Source organism: Anomaloglossus baeobatrachus, chromosome 11 (genome assembly GCF_048569485.1).
Source record: "Anomaloglossus baeobatrachus isolate aAnoBae1 chromosome 11, aAnoBae1.hap1, whole genome shotgun sequence".
Classification (NCBI taxonomy): Eukaryota; Metazoa; Chordata; class Amphibia; order Anura; family Aromobatidae; genus Anomaloglossus; species Anomaloglossus baeobatrachus.
The window spans coordinates 53,722,541-53,746,080 of NC_134363.1; the positions used below are offsets into that span (position 1 = coordinate 53,722,541).

The 23,540-nt window shown below is 44.2% G+C and overlaps 1 protein-coding gene across 1 annotated transcript in view; it reads right to left on the reverse strand.

Annotated features, from left to right (window-relative positions):
* Positions 1-23,540, reverse strand: part of LOC142256950 (excitatory amino acid transporter 2-like) — an 83,669-nt gene that overhangs the window by 27,227 nt on the left and 32,902 nt on the right. Inside the window, exons 2-4 of the mRNA XM_075328964.1 lie at positions 4,056-4,208; positions 2,946-3,196; positions 945-1,125 (exon numbers count right to left, since the gene is read on the reverse strand). Coding sequence (XP_075185079.1) covers positions 945-1,125; positions 2,946-3,196; positions 4,056-4,208 — 585 coding nt within the window. The remainder of the gene's footprint in view (positions 1-944; positions 1,126-2,945; positions 3,197-4,055; positions 4,209-23,540) is intronic.

The following is a 23,540-nucleotide window of genomic DNA, read 5'->3' on the forward strand; positions in this document are numbered from 1 at the left end:
GGCAATGTCTCTAGTGCAGCAAGGGCCACCAGGGTAGCTGAGGCAGGTGGCACAGCCAGGGTGGACGGACACTTACCGGTAAAGCTGGTACCACCGAGGTAGCTGAAGCAGGTAGCACTGCCGGGGTGGACTGACACAGTCACTAGTAAAGTTGGAACCACTGGGATGGCAGAGGATGGAGACATAGCCAGGGTAGAAGGACACTGGGGTTCCAACGGGAGCAGGAGACAGGCACGAGCACTGTACTGTAGATGCACAGTGGACAAGGGGACCTAACAACTAGCTGGCTAGGGAACAAAACACTATCTAATAATATTGATCAGGCACCTCCCCTAGTGGGCAGGTGCCTAAAGTACCCAGTGCTGACGAGCTGACACTTTAAGAGAAAGGCAACAGTACATGTGTACACCCTAAGAGCACTCTCAGAGGGCCTGTGTGGTGTGCACAGGTCTTGGGGGAGAGAGACAGGAAACACCCACGTGGAGGACCGCAGGGAAGCTGTGCAATGTGGTGAGTGGGTGTCCCTACAGGTAGGAGGGCGAGCGGTGCCGGTGCTACAGCCACATTTGAATGGAACGTATGTACTTCACTGCTCCAATCATTGTCTGGGAGAGTGTCAGAGACAGCGAAGTAAAGCGGTGGGACCCCAGTGATCAGCAAGTTACCATCAACTTTTCTGGGTATCTGATAAGTGATAACCCTTTATGCACATGGAATTCTGCAATCCCATTTAGATGAATAGGGCAGTCTCAGAAATGTCTGCAATAATTCTTCTGCATGTAAATATATCCCAAGAAGACATAAAACATAGGATATACTTTCATGGTATACTTGTTTTATGATCCACATCTCTAAAAATTTGGAAGCATGCAGCCTAAACATATATACAATTCTCCTCCACATCCGCGCTAATGTTTAATGCCTTATACAGAACTGGCTCTTACCAAGAACATTCATTCCGCCCTTAAATTCCAGTTTTTTTTGAGTCACCATTTCAGGCCCAGAAGACTCAGCCATAGAAGAGTTGGACTGAGATCCATTGATTGCCAGGCCGGTAACGTTAATGGGTCGGATTAGATCCAGTGGTGAAGGAGGTGCTGGGACTTTCTTGGAAACCGTTTGTATCTAGAAAGAAGCAAAGTAAACTGTTTATATGAGGAAGGAAACTTTGAATTACTCTTGGAAATGACCTCATCCGCCATTTCCACCCATTTCCAAAAAGTACTTTCTTGGCAAATTACAAAGGCACACTTAGCTCTCAGGACTCTCGGATTTATATACGAGGGGTACCCAAAAGCAACAGGAATCATTTTCTGGAGGACGCTTGTATGTAAATGTGTCGCCCGTGGATGAGGGGTACTCGGATCCGGGCCACGGGGTCACTTCTGTGGGTATCACGGTGGCGTGACCCGGTCTGTGATCCCAGGCTCCACAGTAAAAAGGGGTTAGGTAAGGGAGATTGTCCGTGACGCCACCCACGGTTGTGGTGAGGTTGTGACACCACCGCTGCTCTGGACGGGGATCCCGGGAGCGATGACAGGGAGCAGCGTAGTTGTTATGTCCCCTCCGTGGGTAGGGGGGTTGGTGGTCCCGGGGCCCGTGGAGGGTTTTGGAGCTGGCAGGCGGGCTACGGGGCCTGGCAAGGTGCAGGGTCGCAGGGACAGCGCTGTGCCGCACGGCACGGTGGTACTCACTCAGCCCAATGATGCACACAGAGTCTCTGCTGAAACAATCGGCTGGATGGACGGGTCCCACAGGCGGCTGCGGTGTTTTTCCCCTGACCCCAGGTTGGTAATGTAAGTCCTTTCTTGCACCCTCTGTACGCTCCTCCTGCAATCCGGTTTCCAGCTGGCTCCCCGATTCAGTACCGGTGGGCCACCGCCCAGCCCCGGCTACCTACGGTTCCACCAACTGTCTGCCCAGATCCCTGCAGATGGCCACTACCGTCTGCCTGACTCTCTGCTGCACGAGGGCCCTAGGCTCCAACCTAGGCCCCAGTCTGCGTCTGCCTCTCTGCAGACCTCCTCTCTCTTCCTCTACTAGGACTTGACTGGGCTTGTTTCCTGCCTCAGGCCAGCTAAACTCCTGGGTGGGCGTCTCCATCTCCTGACTCCTCCCACCTGGTGTGTCTGTCTGAGCCCGAGGAAAGGAATCAAGTTTCACTGGGGATGTCTGCTGTGAAACTGCTGGGGGTGGGGGTGTTTGTGTGTTGTTACCTGTGGCCCCTGGCTTGTCCAGGGCGCCGCAGAAATTTGCCTTCTTAGTTAGTATGGGTTCCGAACATTTACTTAACGGTGGCGAAAGCCCATACTGTGTGCGCGCACCCCTAACTAAAATTAAGACCTACCCTGAAAATAAGCCTTAGTAGGATTTTGGGGACTTTTTTGAGCATGGTTATAATATAAGCCCTACTCCAAAAATAAGCCCTCGTTGTGGTTCCATTAGGAAGTGTCCAAAAAGCTAAAACTTTTACCACCTAATCTGAGAGCAGCATGATGTAGAGGCAGAGACCCTTATTCCAGTGACATGTCACTTACTTAGCTGCTTGATGTAGTTTTGATGAAATCACTGTTTTATCTGCAGGAGATAATCATTAGTGGACTAGTAAAACTGTTGAGGTCTGTATAACCCAGCCCCCACCACTGATTGGCAGCTTTCTGTGTATACAGACATGAATCTGCCAATCAGTGGTGTGGGCGGGGTTATACAGAGCTCAGCATTCAGAGAACAGCTATATCAGTAGATAAAACAGGAATTTTATCAAAATGACAACAAGCAGCCCAGTAAGTGATATATCTCTGGGATCAGGGTATCTGCCCCTATATCATGTTGCTCTCAGATGTTTAGGGATTGGTGCTAAACTAAAGTGGTAGAAATCATAAAAACCTGCATTGAAATTGTTGACGGAGCAAAACTCATTGTGTATTTTTGGTCTTATGTCGTACCTGCTGAAAACACGCTTGAACTAAATTCTCAGGAAAGAGATTTCGGATGAGGTCCAAAAATGCGTCAATGCTGGAGACTTCTTCGTTTTTGGTTGATATGCTGACTTGCTTCTTCAACTTAGGGTTCCCAGGGTGAATGGACAGAACAAGGATGACTCCGAGCAGAGCGGCGAGGATGGTGGTGGACATGTAATAGACCATCGCACGGGTGCCCATTCTACCACTGGACTTTGCATCAAGGCCAGCCAAGCCTGGAGGAGGAAATAAAGATGGTAATATATCATATTGGTGACTTATCGGTAAGATACATCATCAATGTTAAATAAAGGACTACTTAGGATTGGTCATCAATATCAGATTTGGTGGGGGGCTGACGCCCAGCACCCCCACCGATCAACTGTTAACAGGTACTGCAATTTTTGGACCTACCCAATGTACAGAGCTTGGACATCACAGAACCATACACTGTGTAGTGGCCATTCTCGAGTACTATAGCTCAGCTCCCATTTAATTCAATAGGAGTCGAGCTGCAGTACCCGAGATTGGCCACAAAACAGTGTATGGCGCTGTCATATCCAAGCTCTGTGCAATGGGTAGGTCCAGAAATGGCATGATCTGTTAAAAGCTAATCGGTGGGGGAGCAGGTATCAGACTCCCCTCAATTATTAAGATCGCAGTCCTTGACAACCACTTTTTCTGCCTCATTAGTTAAAAGTATGTATAAAAGGACATGGCTGACAAAATTTTTAAGAATTTAACAGATAAAGAAAATGTTTGAAAAAATCAAATAAAAATTAATAAATATAAATAATACATAAAAGTATAAATAAATATAAACTAAAATAAATAAGTAAAAAAAAGATGTTGCCAGAAAACCATAAATCTAAATGTGTCCATAAAAGACAATACCAGTAAAAGGCATTCATAAACGATTAAAAAATAAATAAATAAATAAAATAAAAAATAATAAAAAATAAATAAATAAATAAAATATAAAAATAAAATGAAAAATAAAAAATAAATAAATAAATAAAATATAAAAATAAAATAAAAAATAATAAAAAAATAAATACATTTGTTTTCTGCTTCTAATTAATAAACATCTCTTACCAGAAATCAAACTTGAAATAATTAATGGTAAAATTAACATTTTCAACATCCGCATAAGAATATCTCCAGGAAAGGAGATGAGGATGAGAATATTTCCATCTAGAGGAGGAAGCAATCTTAGAAGACAGCCGAAAAGAGACCCAAAGATCACACCTGAGGACGAAGAGGATGTAATATTGTATTAATAGGTCATTGCACAAATGAACAATAAGTTAGATTTAAGCCTTAGGGGCACTTTGCACACTACGACATCGCAAGCCGATGCTTGCGATGCCGAGCGCGATAGTCCCAGCCCCCGTCGCAGCTGCGATATCTTGTGATAGCTGGCGTAGCGAATATTATTGCTACGGCAGCTTCACACGCACTCACCTGCCCTGCGACGTCGCTCTGGCCGGTGACCCGCTTCCTTATTAAGGGGGCGGGTCGTGCGGCGTCACACGGCAAGCGGCCAATAGAAGCGGAGGGGCGGAGATGAGCGGGACCTAAAAATCCCGCCCACCTCCTTCCTGCCGCATAGCCAGCGTGAGACACAGGACGCAGGTAGGTAGATGTGTGCTGCCGCAGGAACGAGGAACAACATCGTAGCATCGGTCTTTCCCAATTTATGGAAATGACCGATGCTACACCGATGATACAATTTCGACGCTTTTGCGCTCGTTAATCATATCAAAAACGTTTTACACACTACGATATCGACTGCGACGCCGGATGTGCATCACTTTCGATTTGACCCCACCGACATCGCAGCTGCGATGTCGTAGTGTGCAAAGTGCCCCTTAGTGATAAAGCCATAGAGTAAGAGAAGACTTGTTCCTGCAGCATATGCCTGAATTTCTGCAACCTCCATTCAGATGAAAGGGCCAATTTTATAAATTTCTACAAAAATTTGCTACATGTCAACATAGGCTATAACATCATCATTATTACTTTATAAAGCAATAAAAGCTCAGAGAGTAAAATTAAACATTTTTACGATTGATTGGAAATCAGTTGTTATGCCAAGATGCTCAGCGTGCAGCGCAACACAAGGGTAACAATGGGGATGGTATAGAAGGAAGGACCTGGATATAGGGAGAGGTTAGAGGGGACACCTCCTGCAACTCATCTGAGTCTGTACCCTGCCCTCCCTAACATCCCTATATGGATCCTTTTCCCCCGTTGCAATCACGTGCCAAGGCACTCACTTGCCCTGAACTCACCATGGCTAGTGAGAAGGCCTGCAAAAGCACTAGTCTCACTACTACAATAATACAGCACAAGGTAAGCGAGACAGACGGAGGGGAAAAAGACACAAATAGGAAAACACTCCAAGTTTCTTCAATGTAACAAAACACCGCAGCTGCAAAAGCCATGACTCCTCAGCTTCTTCCAGAGACAGGGTCCTTCCAAAGTGGTCAGCATAAGAATGAGAATCTATAACTGGCATCGGATGGTAAGACACGTGACTTTTAATAGAGAAGAGAAGTGGTCCACTCCTGAAATTTAGGCTATAAACAGCAGCCAGATAGCAAAGAGTCTTTTAACCCATAGAGCACTAAAATAAAGTAGATACATTGAAATTCCAGTTGTAGCCCTGCGAACAATAAGGCATTGTGACTGTCTGGTCCCAGACTCGTTAGAGGTCTCCCTAGAGCGGGACACACTCATGGGACCAATTTGAGTTCCTGAAAACTGTAGCTGTTTTGTTTCAGAAGAACTTGCAGCAGAATATCTGTTTCTATCTCCAGCTCCTTCATCCTCCATAGGATTTTAAAAGCACCAACTGCCATCTCCTCTCTCAGCAATGGGAAAGTCTATCTTCACTCAATACAGAGATTTTAATAATGAACTGAGAGTGAAATATCAATCTAGGAGAAGAAAGAAGCAGATTTCTTTGAAAAATATATTACAAGGTTGCCTATTTCCATATCTAGTATGCATTTATGAAATAAAAATTAAAATGACGGTGATTCTATAAGCGAACCCGTGTATGTCTTTATTGTCAGTTGTATTTGAAAAATTTGAAATTGGTATTTGAATACCCCAAAAATACAAAATAAGTTAAGACATTAAGGAAGACAGTGATATTTTTGATTTTTTTTTTTGTTTTTGTACAGAGTAGTATAATCATCAGAATGTGTCATCAGAAAATTACATTGTTTTAATCAGGTTTTTGTATTAAATAATTTTTTCATACATTTTTAGAATTTTTTTTCTTTTCATTTTAAAAATACAACTTATTAAAAATACAACTTAGAAATATTCATACTTAAAGTGAACCAACCACGAGGATTTTCCTATATAAACTAAAGCCAGTGCTATACTGGTGCTATCATGCTGATTCTATACATACCTTTAGTTGTGAGATCGGATGTATAGTTTTTGAAATACAGGCAAATGAATTTAAAGAAATGTACAGCTTTTTGATTGGCAACAGCTGCTGTTTAGCTAATAGGTGGGTGGGGTTTTGCGGTCTATTCCTGCGCCTGTCTGCTGCCTGACCTCTGTAGATGCTAGACTGCATGGACTGCATACTAACATGCTCCTATTACGTGACAGGAATGACATACCTGGAAGAAGCCCATACAGTCTAGCATCTACAGAGGCCAAGCAGCAGACAGGAGCAGGAATAGATAGCAAAACCACACCCACATATTAGATATTCTGTTGCACCTATCAATCAAATAACAGTGCATTTCACAAACTTTACTTGCTTGTATTTCAGAAAGTATACATCCGATCTCACAACTAAAGGTATGTATAGAATCAGCATGATAGTGCCAGTATAGCACTGGCTTTAGTTTATATAGGAAAAACCTGGCGATTGGTGCGCTTTACTGAAATAGAAAATAGAAATATCATTATGATAGTGGATAACTGAAGTACTAATAGTGTTGTGCTAGGTTAGGCTGGATCACTTCTACTTATGTCATGTATTGAGGCTAGTCTACTACCTTGTATCTCAGATATCGAGGGCAGACTGCTACTACTTATTTCTGGCATTGAGGCTAGACTATCACTACTTATCTCAGGTATTGAGGATAATCCATTTCTACTTATCTTAGGGAATGAGAGTAGACTTCTACTTCTTATCTAAGGTATTGAGGCTAGACTTTCCCTTCTTATCTCAGGTATAGAGGCTAGACTACTACTATGTATCTCAGGCAGTGAGGCTAGTTCACTTTTACTTATCTTAGGTAATGAGGGTAGACTTCTGCTTCTTAACTCAGGTATTGAAGCTAGACTACAATTAATTATCTACTTATTATCTTAGGTACTGAGGATAGTCTACTTCTACTTATCTTAGGTAATGAGGCTAGAATTCTACTTCTTATTCTAGGTACTGAGACTAGACTTCTACTTTTTGTCTCAGGTATTGCGGATAGTCCACTTCTACTTATCTTAGGTAATGAGGGTAGACTTCTACTTCTTGTATCAAGTATTGAGGCTAGAATATGACTAATTATCTACTTGTTATCTAAGCTATTGAGGCTAGATTATCGCTATTTATCTCAGGTATTGAGGCTAATCCACTTCTATTTATCTTAGGGAATGAGAGTATTCTTCTACTTCTTATCTAAGGTATTGAGGCTAGACTTCCCCCTCTTATCTCAGGTATAGAGGTTAGCCTACTATTACTTATCTCTGGTATTGAGGGTAGTCCACTTCTACTTATCTTAGGTAATAAGGGTAGACGTCTGCTTCTCATCTCAGGTATTGAGGCTAGAGTATGACTAAATGTCTACTTCTTATCTTAGGTATTGAGGGTAGACTTCTACTTCTTAACTCAGGTATTGAGGCTAGACTACTACCCCTTATCTCAGGTATGGAGGCTAGACTACTTCTTATCTTGGGTATTGAGGCTAGACTTATTATTATTTTAAGTATTAAAGCTAGCCTTTTACTTCTTATCTCAAGTATTGAGGTTAGTCTACTTCTACTTATCTTAGGTAATGAGGCTAGACTTCTATTTATTTTAGGTATTGAGGCTGGTCTACTTCTAATTATCTTAGGGAATGAGGGTAGACTTCTGCTTCTTAACTCAGGTAATGAGGCTAGTCTACTTTTACGTAGTTTAGAGATTGAGGGTAGACTTCTACTTCTTATCTCGGGTATTGAGGATAGTCTACTTCTACTTATATTACAGAATGAGAGTACTGTATACTTCTACTTCTTATATAAAGTATTGAGGCTAGACTTCACCCTATTATCTCAGGTGTTGAGGTTAGACTACTACTACTTATCTTAGGTATTGAGGTTAGTCTATTTCTACTTATCTTAGGCAATGAGGCTAGACTTCTATTTCTTAACTCAGGTATTGAGGCTAGACTACTACCTCTTATCTCAGGTATCGAGGCTAAACTACGACTAATTATCTACTTCTTATCTTGGGTATTGAGGCTGGACTTATTATTTTAAGTATTGAGGCTAGTCTTCTGCTTCTTATCGCAAGTATTGAGATTAGTCTACTTCTACTTATCTCAGGTAATGAGGCTAGACTTCTACTTCTTATTTTAGGTATTGAGGATAGACTACTACCTCTTATCTCAGATATCGAGGGCAGACTGCTTCTACTTATTTCAGGCATTGAGGCTAGTCGACTGATACTTATCTTAGGGAATGAGATTAGACTTCTACTTATCTCAGGTATTGAGGCTAGACTACTATCTCTTATCTCAGGTATTGAGGCTAGAGTACAACTAATTATCTACTTCTTATCTAAGGTATGGAGGCTATACTTCTTGGTATCTTAAGTATTGAGGCTAGACTTCTACTTTTTTATCTCAGGTATTGAGGCTAGTCCACTTCTACTTATCTTAGGTAATGGGATTAGACCTCTGCTTCTTATCTCAGGTATTGAGGCTAGTCTACTTCTACTTAGGTATTGAGGCTAGTCTACTTCTACTTAGGTATTGAGGCTAGTCTACTTCTACTTAGGTATTGAGGCTAGTCTACTTCTACTTAGGTATTGAGGCTAGTCTACTGCTACTTAGGTATTGAGGCTAGTCTACTTCTATTTAGGTATTGAGGCTAGTCTACTTCTACTTAGGTATTGAGGCTAGTCTACTTCTATTTAGGTATTGAGGCTAGTCTACTTCTACTTAGGTATTGAGGCTAATCTACTTCTATTTAGGTATTGAGGCTAGTCTACTTCTACTTAGGTATTGAGGCTAGTCTACTTCTACTTAGGTATTGAGGCTAGTCTACTGCTACTTAGGTATTGAGGCTAGTCTACTTCTATTTAGGTATTGAGGCTAGTCTACTTCTACTTAGGTATTGAGGCTAGTCTACTTCTATTTAGGTATTGAGGCTAGTCTACTTCTACTTAGGTATTGAGGCTAATCTACTTCTATTTAGGTATTGAGGCTAGTCTACTTCTACTTAGGTATTGAGGCTAGTCTACTGCTACTTAGGTATTGAGGCTAGTCTACTTCTATTTAGGTATTGAGGCTAGTCTACTTCTACTTAGGTATTGAGGCTAGTCTACTTCTATTTAGGTATTGAGGCTAGTCTACTTCTACTTAGGTATTGAGGCTAATCTACTTCTACTTAGGTATTGAGGCTAGTCTACTTCTACTTCTTATCTCAGGTATTGAGGGAATACTACTATTAGTTAACTCACGTATTGAGGCTAGACTTCTACTACTTACTTTAGGTATTCAGGCTAGACTAGGATAGGACTACGTATATTAGATAATGAAGCTAGACTGTGACAACTTATATCAGGTATCAAGGCTAGACTATTACTTATCTTAGCAAAACCTATTCACACAAAAATAACCATATAAAGGAGTGAAATGTAAATCTTTGTTATAAAATATATAGAAGGGTGAAAACAGGAACTGTGCACAAGGTGGCAGCACATAACAGGAGGAGATGAACTGAATACCTTAACAAGTTAAATAAATATAGGAGTAATGCACACATTATAATGAGAGGTCTGCACTCAGCATATACAGATCCAAAACAACATATGAAACAAATCACTTAAAGTTGGACAAGGTTGTATGTAAAGCGCATATACAGTCAGGGCCAGAAATATTTGGACAGTGACACAAGTTTTGTTATTTTAGCTGTTTACAAAAACATGTTCAGAAATACAATTCTATATATAATATGGGCTGAAAGTGCACACTCCCAGCTGCAATATGAGAGTTTTCACATCCAAATCGGAGAAAGGGTTTAGGAATTATAGCTCTGTAATGCATAGCCTCCTCTTTTTCAAGGGACCAAAAGTAATTGGACAAGGGACTCTAAGGGCTAAAATTAACTCTGAAGGCGTCTCCCTCATTAACCTGTAATCAATGAAGTAGTTAAAAGGTCTGGGGTTGATTACAGGTGTGTGGTTTTGCATTTGGAAGCTGTTGCTGTGACCAGACAACATGCGGTCTAAGGAACTCTCAATTGAGGTGAAGCAGAACATCCTGAGGCTGAAAAAAAAGAAAAAATCCATCAGAGAGATAGCAGACATGCTTGGAGTAGCAAAATCAACAGTCGGGTACATTCTGAGAAAAAAGGAATTGACTGGTGAGCTTGGGAACTCAAAAAGGCCTGGGCGTCCACGGATGACAACAGTGGTGGATGATCGCCGCATACTTTCTTTGGTGAAGAAGAACCCGTTCACAACATCAACTGAAGTCCAGAACACTCTCAGTGAAGTAGGTGTATCTGTCTCTAAGTCAACAGTAAAGAGAAGACTCCATGAAAGTAAATACAAAGGGTTCACATCTAGATGCAAACCATTCATCAATTCCAAAAATAGACAGGCCAGAGTTAAATTTGCTGAAAAACACCTCATGAAGCCAGCTCAGTTCTGGAAAAGTATTCTATGGACAGATGAGACAAAGATCAACCTGTACCAGAATGATGGGAAGAAAAAAGTTTGGAGAAGAAAGGGAACGGCACATGATCCAAGGCACACCACATCCTCTGTAAAACATGGTGGAGGCAACGTGATGGCATGGGCATGCATGGCTTTCAATGGCACTGGGTCACTTGTGTTTATTGATGACATAACAGCAGACAAGAGTAGCCGGATGAATTCTGAAGTGTACCGGGATATACTTTCAGCCCAGATTCAGTCAAATGCCGCAAAGTTGATCGGACGGCGCTTCATAGTACAGATGGACAATGACCCCAAGCATACAGCCAAAGCTACCCAGGAGTTCATGAGTGCAAAAAAGTGGAACATTCTGCAATGGCCAAGTCAATCACCAGATCTTAACCCAATTGAGCATGCATTTCACTTGCTCAAATCCAGACTTAAGACGGAAAGACCCACAAACAAGCAAGACCTGAAGGCTGCGGCTGTAAAGGCCTGGCAAAGCATTAAGAAGGAGGAAACCCAGCGTTTGGTGATGTCCATGGGTTCCAGACTTAAGGCAGTGATTGCCTCCAAAGGATTCGCAACAAAATATTGAAAATAAAAATATTTTGTTTGGGTTTGGTTTATTTGTCCAATTACTTTTGACCTCCTAAAATGTGGAGTGTTTGTAAAGAAATGTGTACAATTCCTACAATTTCTATCAGATATTTTTGTTCAAACCTTCAAATTAAACGTTACAATCTGCACTTGAATTCTGTTGTAGAGGTTTCATTTCAAATCCAATGTGGTGGCATACAGAGCCCAACTCGCGAAAATTGTGTGACCTAACTGTAGTTAAATGAAAAACCTGTGGACACCTCCTGTTCTAATGGCGCACGGGTTATGATACTCTGTTTTGGCGTTAGTGTTCATCAGGGGGCATGGGGTCATACTGACAGGAGGCGTCCTTTTATACAGGTGTCAGACAATGAGAAGGTTGTGGGTAATTAGGCCTGGATGTAAACGATGCATGCACTGGCACCCGCCGCTGTAGTGTGCAGTAGCGGGGACACATCACCCACAATCTCCGGCAGGGGTGATGCGGCAGTCTAGGGACATATAACCACAATGAGGTGATGTGGTGTGAGGAAGACCACGTGACCCGTGAAGGATAAAGGCTCATCCCCTGATGCCACCGCAGCACAGAGACTGCGCATGCGCATAAACCAGACTGATAGAGTGAGAAATAAAGAGACAATATCTATATTAAACATAGCTGCAAGATGAGGGCAAGCAAAGTACTGTAATGCGCAGGCGTGAGGAAAGGTCAAAGAACACCAGCACATGCGCACTACAATACTTTACTCTACCCTCAACAGGGCAGATGGAAGTGCTCATGTGTAGGACCACACTGGATGATGTAGGATGTGTCTTCCATACCGAGCAAGGAAGGAGGATGGTGATGGAAGGAAGAGAGGAGGCACTGGACCGACACAAGCGACGCCCAGTGGACTGGACTGCTACACAGGGAAGTATAATAAAAGCTGTTTTTTGTTAAACAGAACAGCCTGGGCATGTATATACAGTATTCGAGAATGCTGTACATAGGGCTTACTAGTGCTGTTTCAGCTTATAATAGACAAATTTGGTGACCAGTTCCTTTTAACCCCTTCCAACCTTGGATGTATATATACGTCTTAGGTCATGTCCTCCCAGTTACCGAGGTCTCTAACGGAGAGACTGTGGTAATCCCCACACATGTCTGCTGATCTGATCAGCAGACATGTTCAGCTAACATGTAGTAAGACGTAGATGGAAATCGGGTATATACCGCGCTGATACTCAATAGTATATTAATGTAATTCCTTTATTGTTCATACAGGTCTACGCGTTTCAGAGACATCCGTCTTCTTCCTCCTTCCTCTGAAACGCGTAGCGCTGTACAAACAATAAAGGAATTACATTAATATACTATTGAGTATCAGCGTGGTATATATCCGATTTCCATCTACGTTATAATACATACTCTGCACTTTGGGGCTGCAGCTGATACCACTACTGAATGTGTTACATAGGGGTTGTGACTTTCACAACCTGAAAAGGTGAGTGTACCGTGATCTCTTTGTTTCCTATATCCCTACCGGGTAAGACCCTATTGCGCTCTCCCTTCCACAGTTTTTTAACCACATGTTCAGCTAACAGAAATGGGTGGATGATAGATCCACCTGCGCCTGCTAGCCACTTAGATCGTAATGTCAAAATCTGACAGCACGATTTAAAAGACTGTGGCGGGGATCACACTGTTCCCTGCAGCCATCGGTGGCTCTGTGATGTGATCACGGGGTGCCATCGTGTTGCCATGGTAGCTCAGGGTCAGCTGAAGACCCTTGACACTACCATGACTCACTTTCTGCAAGAGCCAAAGAAGTGCTGGAGCACACAGGAACACAGTATCCTTGTTGATCAAAGCGATGCTGTTTTGATAAGTAGAAATGCACAGGTGATCGGACATGCAGTGATAAAGTCCCCTAGGGGGACAAATAAAATCAATAAAAAAATTAAAAATAAAGTTTTAAAAAATATGTAAAAAAAACCTAAAAGTTCAAATCACCCCTCTTTCCCCCTATTGAAAATAAAACAATAAAAAAATGTACACATATTTGGTATCGCCGCATTCAGAAACGCCCGATCTATCAAAACATAAAATCAAATAATCTGATCGGTATTCCAAACGCCAAAATGACATTAAAATGCAATAACAGGTGATCAAAACATCTCGTTTATACAAAATGGAATAATTAAAAACATTAGCTCAAGATGCAAAAAAATAAGTCGTCACTGAGCCCCAGATCTCCAAAAATGAGAACGCTACGGGTCTTGGAAAATGGCGCCAAAAGAGCTATTCTTTTTTTAACAAACTTCTGAATTTTGTTCACCCCTTCGATTAAAGTAAATCTATACATGTTTGGTATCTATGAACCCATACCGATGTGAGGCATCATACAGGTATGTCAGTTTTACCATATAGTGAACGTGGTAAATAAAATACCCCCAAAACCATCAAGCACTTGGAATTTTTTTCCTGTTTTCCAGTACACAATATGGTAAAACTAATGGTTTCATTCAAAAGTTCAATTAATTCCGCAAATAACAAGCAAGATTGACCGAAAAATAAAAAAGTTACGGCTCTTGGAACAAGGGGAGGAAAAAACTAAAATGGAAAACGAAAAATTGCCGGGAGGTGAAGGGGTTAAAGATCAGGATATGAGAGCACATGCGGGACATCATAGTTCCAGTGAAAGAGATATAATCATTGAAGACTATCCCAAAACATTTCAAGAAATACCATCAATGTAATTCCACCCTTTTATGGAATTGATCGCAATCTTCCAGGTCCTCGGAGACTCGCAGCGTGAGAGTGAATGGGTTTGGTCACTGGTCACTGTCCAGCCAAAGAGTTTAAATAACTTTTTTTGCAGTTTCTTTGTAGTTTAAACACTTCCGGTCAACTTCTTTATAGTTGTTTTTTGCAGTTTAATATCCTTACTGTGTATTCTCTGATGTTTTTAAATTCATTTTAATCTCGTTTTCATTTATTTTAGCTTTTAGTAGGTTTCATGACTTATATATGTCCTTTATGTGCGCAGAGTTTAGGGTATTTTTTTGTGCTCTTGTGAGCTTTAACAATTGCTGAATTATTCGGAATATTACCTTAAAGGCAGTTTTATTACTTTCTGCAAAGTCATAAGTTTACATACACTGCGTGCAGAATTATTAGGCAAATGAGTATTTTGATCACATGATACTTTTATACATGTTGTCCTTCTCCAAGCTGTATAGGCTTGAGAGCCAACTACCAATTAAGTAAATCAGGTGATGTGCACCTCTGTAATGAGGAGGGGTGCGGTGTAATGACATCAACACCCAATATAGGGTGTGCTTAATTATAAAGGGCAATTTACACGCTGCGATATCGCTATCGATATCGCTAGCGAGCGTACCTGCCCCCGTCGGTTGCAAATTGCTACCCGTGGCAGACAACATCGCTTACACCCGTCACACGTACTTACCTTCCCTGTGACGTCGCTGTGGCCGGCGAACCGCTTCCTTTCTCTCCTTTCTAAGGGGGCGGTTCGTGCGGCGTCACAGCGACGTTACACGGCAGCCGTCCAATAGAAGCGGAGGGGCGGAGATGAGCAAGCGGAATATCCTGCCCACCTCCTTCCTTCCTCATTGCCGGTGGACGCAGGTAAGGAGATGTTCGTGCGATGTGTGATGCCGCAGGAACAACGAACAACCATGCATGCACCACCAACGATATTATGAAAAGGAGCGACGTGTCAATGATCAACGAATGTTGACGTTTTTGCGATCGTTGATCATCACTCCTAGCTGTCACACGCTGCAATGTCGCTAATGACGCCGAATGTGCATCACAAAAAACGTGACCCCGACGATATATTGTTAGCGATGTCGCAGCATCTAAAGCACCCTTTAGACAACTTCCTTTCCTTTGGCAAAATAGGTCAGAAGAGAGATTTGACGGGCTCTGAAAAGTCCAAAAATTGTGAGATGTCTTGCAGAGGGATGCAGCAGTCTTGAAATTGCCAAACTTTTGATGCGTGATCACCGAACAATAAGCGTTTCATGGCAAATAGCCAACAGGGTCGCAAGAAGCGTGTTGGGCAAAAAAGGCGCAAAATAACTGCCCATGAATTGAGGAAAATCAAGCGTGAAGCTGCCAAGATGCCATTTGCCACCAGTTTGACCATATTTCAGAGCTACAACGTTACTGGAGTATCAAAAAGCACAAGGTGTGCCATACTCAGGGACAGGCCAAGGTAAGGAAGGCTGAAAAACCACCATCTTTGAACAAAAAACATAAGATAAAACGTCAAGACTGGGCCAAGAAATATCTTAAGACTGATTTTTCAAAGGTTTTATTGACTGATGAAATGAGAGTGACTCTTGATGGGCCAGATGGATGGGCCAGAGGCTGGATCAGTAAAGGGCAGAGAGCTCCACTCCGACTCAGACGCCTGCAAGGTGAAGGTGGGGAACTGATATGGGCTGGTATCATTAAAGATGAACTTGTGGGACCTTTTTGGGTTGAGGATGGAGTGAACTTCAACTCCCAGATCTACTGTCAGTTTCTGGAAGACAACTTCTTCAAGCAGTTGTACAGGAAGAAGTCGATATCATTCAAAAAAATGATTTTCATGCAGGACAATGCTCCATCACATGCATCCAACTACTCCACAGCGTGGCTGGCCAGTAAAGGTCTAAAAGATTTAAATATAATGACATGGCCCCCTTGTTCACCTGATCTGAACCCCATAGAGAACCTGTAGTCCCTCATAAAATGTGAGATCTACAGGGAGGGAAAACAGTCCACCTCTCGGAACAGTGTCTGGAGGCTGTGGTGGCTGCTGCACGCAATGTTGATCGTAAACAGATCAAGCAATGACAGAATCTATGGATGGTCGGCTGCTGAGTGTCATCATAAAGAAAGGTGGCTATATTGGTCACTAATTTTTGGGGGTTTTGTTCTTGCATGTCAGAAATGTTTATTTCTAAATTTTGTGCAGTTATATTGGTTTACCTGGTGAAAATAAACAAGTGAGATAGGAATATATTTGGTTTTTATTAAGTTGCCTAATAATTCTACACAGTAATAGTTACCTGCACAAACAGATATCCTCCTAGGATAGCCAAATCTAAAAAAAAAAAAACCACTCCAACTTCCAAAAATATTAAGCTTTGATATTTATGAGTCTTTTGGGTTGATTGAGAACATAGTTGTTGATCAATAATAAAAAAAATCCTCTAAAATACAACTTGCCTAATAATTCTGCACCCAGTGTACACTAAGGGAGGCTTTGCACACTACGACATTGCAGGTGCGATGTCGGTGGGGTCAAATCGAAAGTGACGCACATCCGGTCACTTGCGATGTCGTAGTGTGTAAATCCTAGATGATACGATGAACGAGCGCAAAAGCGTCATTATCATATCATCGGTGCAGGCTCCGACATTTCCATAATGCCGGTGCCGCGACAGGTACGAAGTAGTTCCTCGTTCCTGCGGCAGCACACATCGCTGTGTGTGAAGCCGCAGGAACGAGGAACATCTCCTTACCTGCCGCCAGCGGCTATACGGAAGGAAGGAGGTGGGCGGGATGTTTACATCCTGCTCATCTCCGCCCCTCCGCCGCCATTGGCCGCCTGCCATGTGACGTCGCTGTGACGCCGCACGACCCACCCCGGAAGGAGGCGGGTCGCCGGCCAGAGCGACGGTCGCAGGGTAGGTGAGTGCATGTGAAGCTGGCGTAGCAATAATTATCGCTACGCCAGCTATCACAAGATATCGTACCTGCGACAGGGGCGGGGACTATCGCGGGCGACATCGCAGCATCGGCTTGTGATGTCGCAACGTGCAAAGCCCGCCTAAGAGTACTATGCCTTTAAATGATATGGGACAGCCCATAAGATGGTGTCATGTCTTTAAAAGCTTCTGATAGGTTTATTGGCAACATCTGAGTTAATTAGAGACACCTGTGGATGTATTTTAAGGCACACCTGAAACACACTGCTTCTTTGTGTAGCATCATGGGAAAGTAAAAAAAAATCAGCCAAGATCTCAGGAAGAGAATTGTGGACTTGTACAAGTCTGGTTCATCCTTGGGTGCAATTTCCAGATACCTGAAGGTGCCTCGTTCATCTGTACAAACAATTATATGCAAGTACAAACAAGATGGGAATGTCCAGCCATCATACCGCTCAGGAAGGAGATGGGTTCTGTGTACCAGAGATGAACGTGCTTTGGTCAGACACGTGCATATCAACCCAAGAACAAAAGTAAAAGACCTTGTGAAGATGCTGGTGGAAGCTGGTAAGATTGCGTCATTATCCACAGTCACACGAGTGACACTGTGTCAACATGGGCTAAAAGGCCACTCTGCCAGTGTCGCGCCACAGGGCAGCTGGGCTGCACAGATCCGAACGGTCTGTGGCTCGAGGGGTTCCGGATCCGGGAAAATAAAAATAAAAATAAAGTCCTACTACGCCACTCGCGGTTTGCGGCCAGGGATGGTAGGGCCGCCGCTGCAGGTTCCTGCTGGGGATGATGGATGGGGGCAGGGTGGATGGTGGAGCACTCCGCGAGCAGGGCTATTCCCCAGGGGTAGGTGAAGGGTTAACGTGGAAGTGCAGCACAATAAGTCAGTCCAGACAGGGAGTGCAGTTTGATTGTCTTTACTTACTGAATTTGCGCCCTGGGGACATGCTGGATCCCAGGGGTGCCCGTGTCCTTTATAGCTCTGCGAGCCAACCTGGTGCAACTCTCCCACCTTTGCACTCTGGTGTATTTGTCGGTCCTCCCTGGCGTGGTCCTCTTGGTGTCTGGGTCCTGCCGCAGGCAGCTTGGACTATTTAAGGGAATTTCTCCCGGTCCCCTCTTTACTGCTGATGCCTCGGATGTTAGTGGTGGCAGATGAGTCCTGGAAACCCACCCGCCTGGCAGAGTTAACAGATGGCTTGAAGACCTGGTCTGTTCTGGGATCTGTGCCCCATGCGTGCAAAGTACTGTGAGCCCTGGATGTCCACCCCACAGGATCCCTCTGTCCTTGGCGCTTGCTCTCTCGCTCTGCAGCTACTTTCCTCCTCTGAGTGGCTGATCTTTCTACTCAGGTCTTTGCAGAGTCTTTGCTACTTTCAATATGTCTCAAGATTCCTTTGTCTGTCTTGAGACCTGTATCTTTTACTATCGCACAGTTCTCTCCTCAATTCCTTCCTCTTTCACTTCCTTTCTCTGACTAACTAGCCACACTTCCAGGTCACTCTCTCCTCCCCCAGGTCTGGTCCTTCCCTTCCCAGTTGGCTGCCTGTTAGCTCACAGTGCCCAGCCCTGTCACCTGGCTCTAAGGGGGGAGGTCTCCCACCCTAGTGGTTGTAAATATCCTGGTGTGCTAGTGTGTGTGTACTGACTGGCACAGTCATGTAGGATCCGAGCTGTTACTTTGTTGTTACCCTGTTTTTGTGGCACCTGGTTACCGGAGGGGCATCACACCAGGAAGAAGCCATAACTCCAAAAGAAACATAAAAAAATGCAAGATTAATGTTTGCAAATGCACACAGGAATGAAGACTTTAATTTTTGGAGGCATGTCCTGTGGTCTGATAAAACTAATATTGAACTGTTTGGCTATAATGACCATCGTTACATTTGGAGAAAAAAGGGAGAAGCTTTGAAGCCTAAGAACACCATCCCAACTGTGAAACATGAGGGTGAAAGCATTCTGTTGTGGGGTTGTTTTGCTGCAGGAGGGACTAGTGCACTTCACAAAATAGATGGCATTGTGAGGAAAGAAGATTGTGACGCCCTGGCAAAACCAGGTAGTCACACAGGTTAGGCCCCTGCACAACACCGTTCCCACACAGGGTTAAAGCAGCCGACCTGAAACCCTAGTCACCCCCTCAGGGAAGGACAGACACACCAGTGGGCGGGACCAGGCAGAAAGGAAATCCCCACCTAGGGGTCTGCAGAGCCCGGGGCGGGAAAAACAGCAGATCAGTTGTGAGGTTCAAGTTGAGAGGAGTGAGGAGGAGAAGCTGTCAGGTGTCAGGGTCGGAGCCCTGACATATTGGCTAGGTGGCAGACGGTGGTCACCGCCAGCAGGAGATGGAAGATGGCTCAGCAGATCTGAGGTGGACCGGGGCAGGGATGTAGCCTGCCGGTACCGACACCGGAGACCCAACCCGGAAACCGTGCACACAAGGGGGTACTCGGACCCTGAAGCCAGGACCGGCACCGACGGCCTAGCTAATTAACCAATTGAGGGCAGGATTCCAGGTCCTGTCCCAACCTAAGTCCCGAAAAGTAGACAACCACCCACAGAGAGGGATAGGGCATCCGCCAGGGCCCGGTAGATCCCACGGGTCAGCGTCTGACGGGCACGGCTGCCAACCAGAGGACCGGGAGCGGACTACTGCGTTACACACCGAGAAGTCTACATAAGAAAACACAAAGTGCAGAGGAAAGGGGCAGTGACCATCAGCCTGGGTCTGGGACCAGATGCACCCGTCTGCGGCAGCCGGCCACCATCACCTTGGTTTACCAAAAGACTTGTGTGATTGATTCAACAGTAACTTTCCCGGCCTGACCGGGTGCGCCGGCCACCTGCCGTTATCATCCCCTGCACAGAGATACTGGGCCCTGGGGCATCCATCCCTGCCCACTGAGAGGTTAACATCCAGCTGCCAGCCCATCGTCCCTGGGAGCCTCACAACAGCAGCGGTGGTGCTACATCTCACCACACACTGTGGGTGGCATCACAGACAGTTCTTAACAACCCCCGTACAAATATGTTCTCCCTTTTTATTCGAAGTGTCCGCGTGACCCCCGGGTCCAGTAGAGTCCCTCGAGCCATACCGCAGATCCGGATCCAAGCAGCACCGGCTGCTGGCACGGGGCGGCACAAGATTATGTGTCAATACTGAAGCAACATCTCAAGATATCAGCCAGGAACTTAAAGCTTGGGTGAAAATGGGTCTTCCAAATGGACAATGACCCGAAGCTACTGCTAAACTGGTTACAAAATGGCTCATTATAAAAAAGACAATGTTTTGGAGTGGCCATCACAAAACCCTAATCTCAATCCTATTGAAAATTTATGGGCAAAGCTGAAAAGGCCAGTGTGAGCAAGGCGACCTACAAACATGGCTCAGTTACACCAGTTCTGTCAGGAGGAATGGGCCCAAATTCCTACCAACTATTGTGAGAAGCTTGTGGAAGGAGATCTAAAACGTTTCACCCAAGTCAAACAGTGTAAGAGCGATGGGACCAAATACTAATGAAATGAAGGGAAACTTGACTTTGCAGAAAGTAATAAAAATGCCTTACAATGTTCTCTCTCTCTCTCATCATTCTGGAATTTGGCACATAGAAATAATTTTGGTACCTAATTGACCTAAAACGGGAAAGGTTTATTCTGATTTCATGTCAGACAGTGAGAAAAACATGCAGATGTGTCTTTATAGAAAGCGGAGGGAAACTTAGGGTTTCAACTGTACCTTTTATACAATTTTCTTAAGTATATAGTAAGAGACAATAGGGTCTTAATTGCGAGATATTAGGATAATTACATACAGGGATTTTCTCACCTGCTGTATTTATATGAGACAACCACTGTAAAGGGTACTTTACACGCTGCGATATCGGTACCGATATCGCTAGCGAGCGTACCCGCCCCCATCGGTTGTGCATCACGGGCAAATCGCTGCCCGTGGTGCACAACATCGCTAACACCCGTCACATGGACTTACCTTCCCTGCGACGTCCCTCTGGCCGGCTATCCGCCTCGTTTCTAAGGGGGCAGTTCGTGCGACGTCACACGGCAACTGTCCAATAGCAGAGGAGGGGCAGAGATGAGCGGCTGGAACATGCCGCCCACCTCCTTCCTTCCTCATTACCGGTGGACGGAGGTAAGGAGATGTTCGTCGCTCCTGCGGTGTCACACATAGCGATGTGTGATGCCGCATGAATGAGGAACAATATCGCTACTGATCAGACAACGATTTTTCATAAATAAACGACCTCTGTCAGAAAAACGATTTTTGCCTCTTTTGCGATCTTTAAGGTCACTCCAGCCTGTCACACGCTGCGATGTCGCTAACGACGCCAGATGTGCGTCACAAACACCGTGGCCCCGACGATATATCATTAGCGATGTTTCAGCGTGTAAATGGCCCTTTAGAGTGTAAGACACGACTTCTGTGTAGACAGCTGAACAATGGAAGATGAGGGTGAAATTACCCGTGCTACTATGTGAAGAAATTGGATTAAATGTGTCCCAGAATGTGATTTATTCAATGCGTTTCAGAGTAATTGTGATTGTCCTTCTTCTGTGCTCAATTTCTAAAACTTAACATGGACAAAATGGAATTCATTATCTTTCTGCCTTCTCTCTCAGCCCCCCCAACAAGCCTATCCATCAAAGTCAATGGCTGCTCACTTTTCCCAGTCTCGCAAGCTCGTTGCCTCTGTCCTTCAAGCCACATATTCAAGCCCTCTTCACCTCCTGCCGACTACAACTCAAAAATATTTCCCGGAACCATATATTCCTTAACCAAGAATCAGCAAAAACATTAGTGCATGCCCTCATCATCTCCCGCTTTGACTACTGCAACCTCCTGCTTTGTGGCGTCCCTTCCAACACTCTTGCACTCTTCAAATCTATCCTAAACTCTGCCGCTCCGATTAATCCTCCTTTCCCCCCGCTATTCCCTGGCTTCCTCCTCTCTGCCAACCCCTTCACTGGCTTCTCTCAAAGACTCCAGTTCAAAATACTAACTATGACATACAAAGCCATCCACAACCTGTCTCCTCCATACATCTGTGACCTAGTCTCCTAGTACTTATCTGCACGTAACCTCAGATCCTCTCAAGAGCTCTGTCTCCACTCCTCTCATCTCCTCTTCCCACAATCGCATATAAGATTTCTCCCGTGCCTCCCCCATACTCTGGAATGCTCTACCCCAGCATATCAGATTCTCAGCTACTGTGGAAAGCTTCAAAAGGAACCTGAAGACCCATCTCTTCCGACAAGCCTACAACCTACAGTAACCCTCAGTCCAGTACACCACTACACAACTAGCTCTGCCCTCACCTACTGGATCCTCTCTCCTCCTCATGGGCAGGGTCTTCTCTCCTCCTGTACCAATCTGTTTATGTATTGTTCATGATTATTGTACTTGTCTACGTATACCCTTTTCATTTGTAAAGAGCCATGGAATAAATGGTGCTATAATCTAATATATAAAGCTGAATGTGTGTATGTATGTATGTCCGGGATTGGCATCTGCACCGTCGCAGCTACAGCCACAAAATTTTGCACACTCACACGTCTGGATCCCGAGAGCGTCATAGGCTATGTTGTGAGGCAAAAATTTAACCCCGCGCGATCCACTATACCAATCAATTGCCCCTATCCACATAATGGGGAAAAAGTGAAACAAAAAGTGTATCCGCACCGTCGCATTTACATTCACGAAATTTTGCACAGACACCTCATGTGACCCAGGGAACGTCGTAGACTATGTTTTGACAGGAAAATGTAACCCCGTGCTTTACAGTTACTCTCCAAAAAACATGGCTCCATTAAAGTAAATGGAGCCTGGAACTACAGGTTATTAGTAGGAGCTGGGATTTGTTGCTATAGGAACAAAAGACATTCATAGTATATGAAGCTTATATGTGAGGTAATAAGATGTCGGTGGGGAGACAGATAGAGAGAAACAGAGAAAGACAGACAGAGAGACAGACAGAGACAGACGTTGAAAGAGACAGACAGAGACAGACGTTGAAAGAGACAGACAGAGACAGACGTTGAAAGAGACAGAGACAGACGTTGAAAGAGACAGACAGAGACAGACGTTGAAAGAGACAGACAGAGACAGACGTTGAAAGAGACAGACAGAGACAGACAGTGAAAGAGACAGACAGAGACAGACCTGGAAAGAGACAGACCTGGAAAGAGACAGACCTGGAAAGAGACAGACCGGGAAAGAGACAGACCGGGAAAGAGACAGACCGGGAAAGAGACAGACCGGGAAAGAGACAGACCGGGAAAGAGACAGACGGGGAAAGAGACAGACGGGGAAAGAGACAGACGGGGAAAGAGACAGACGGGGAAAGAGACAGACG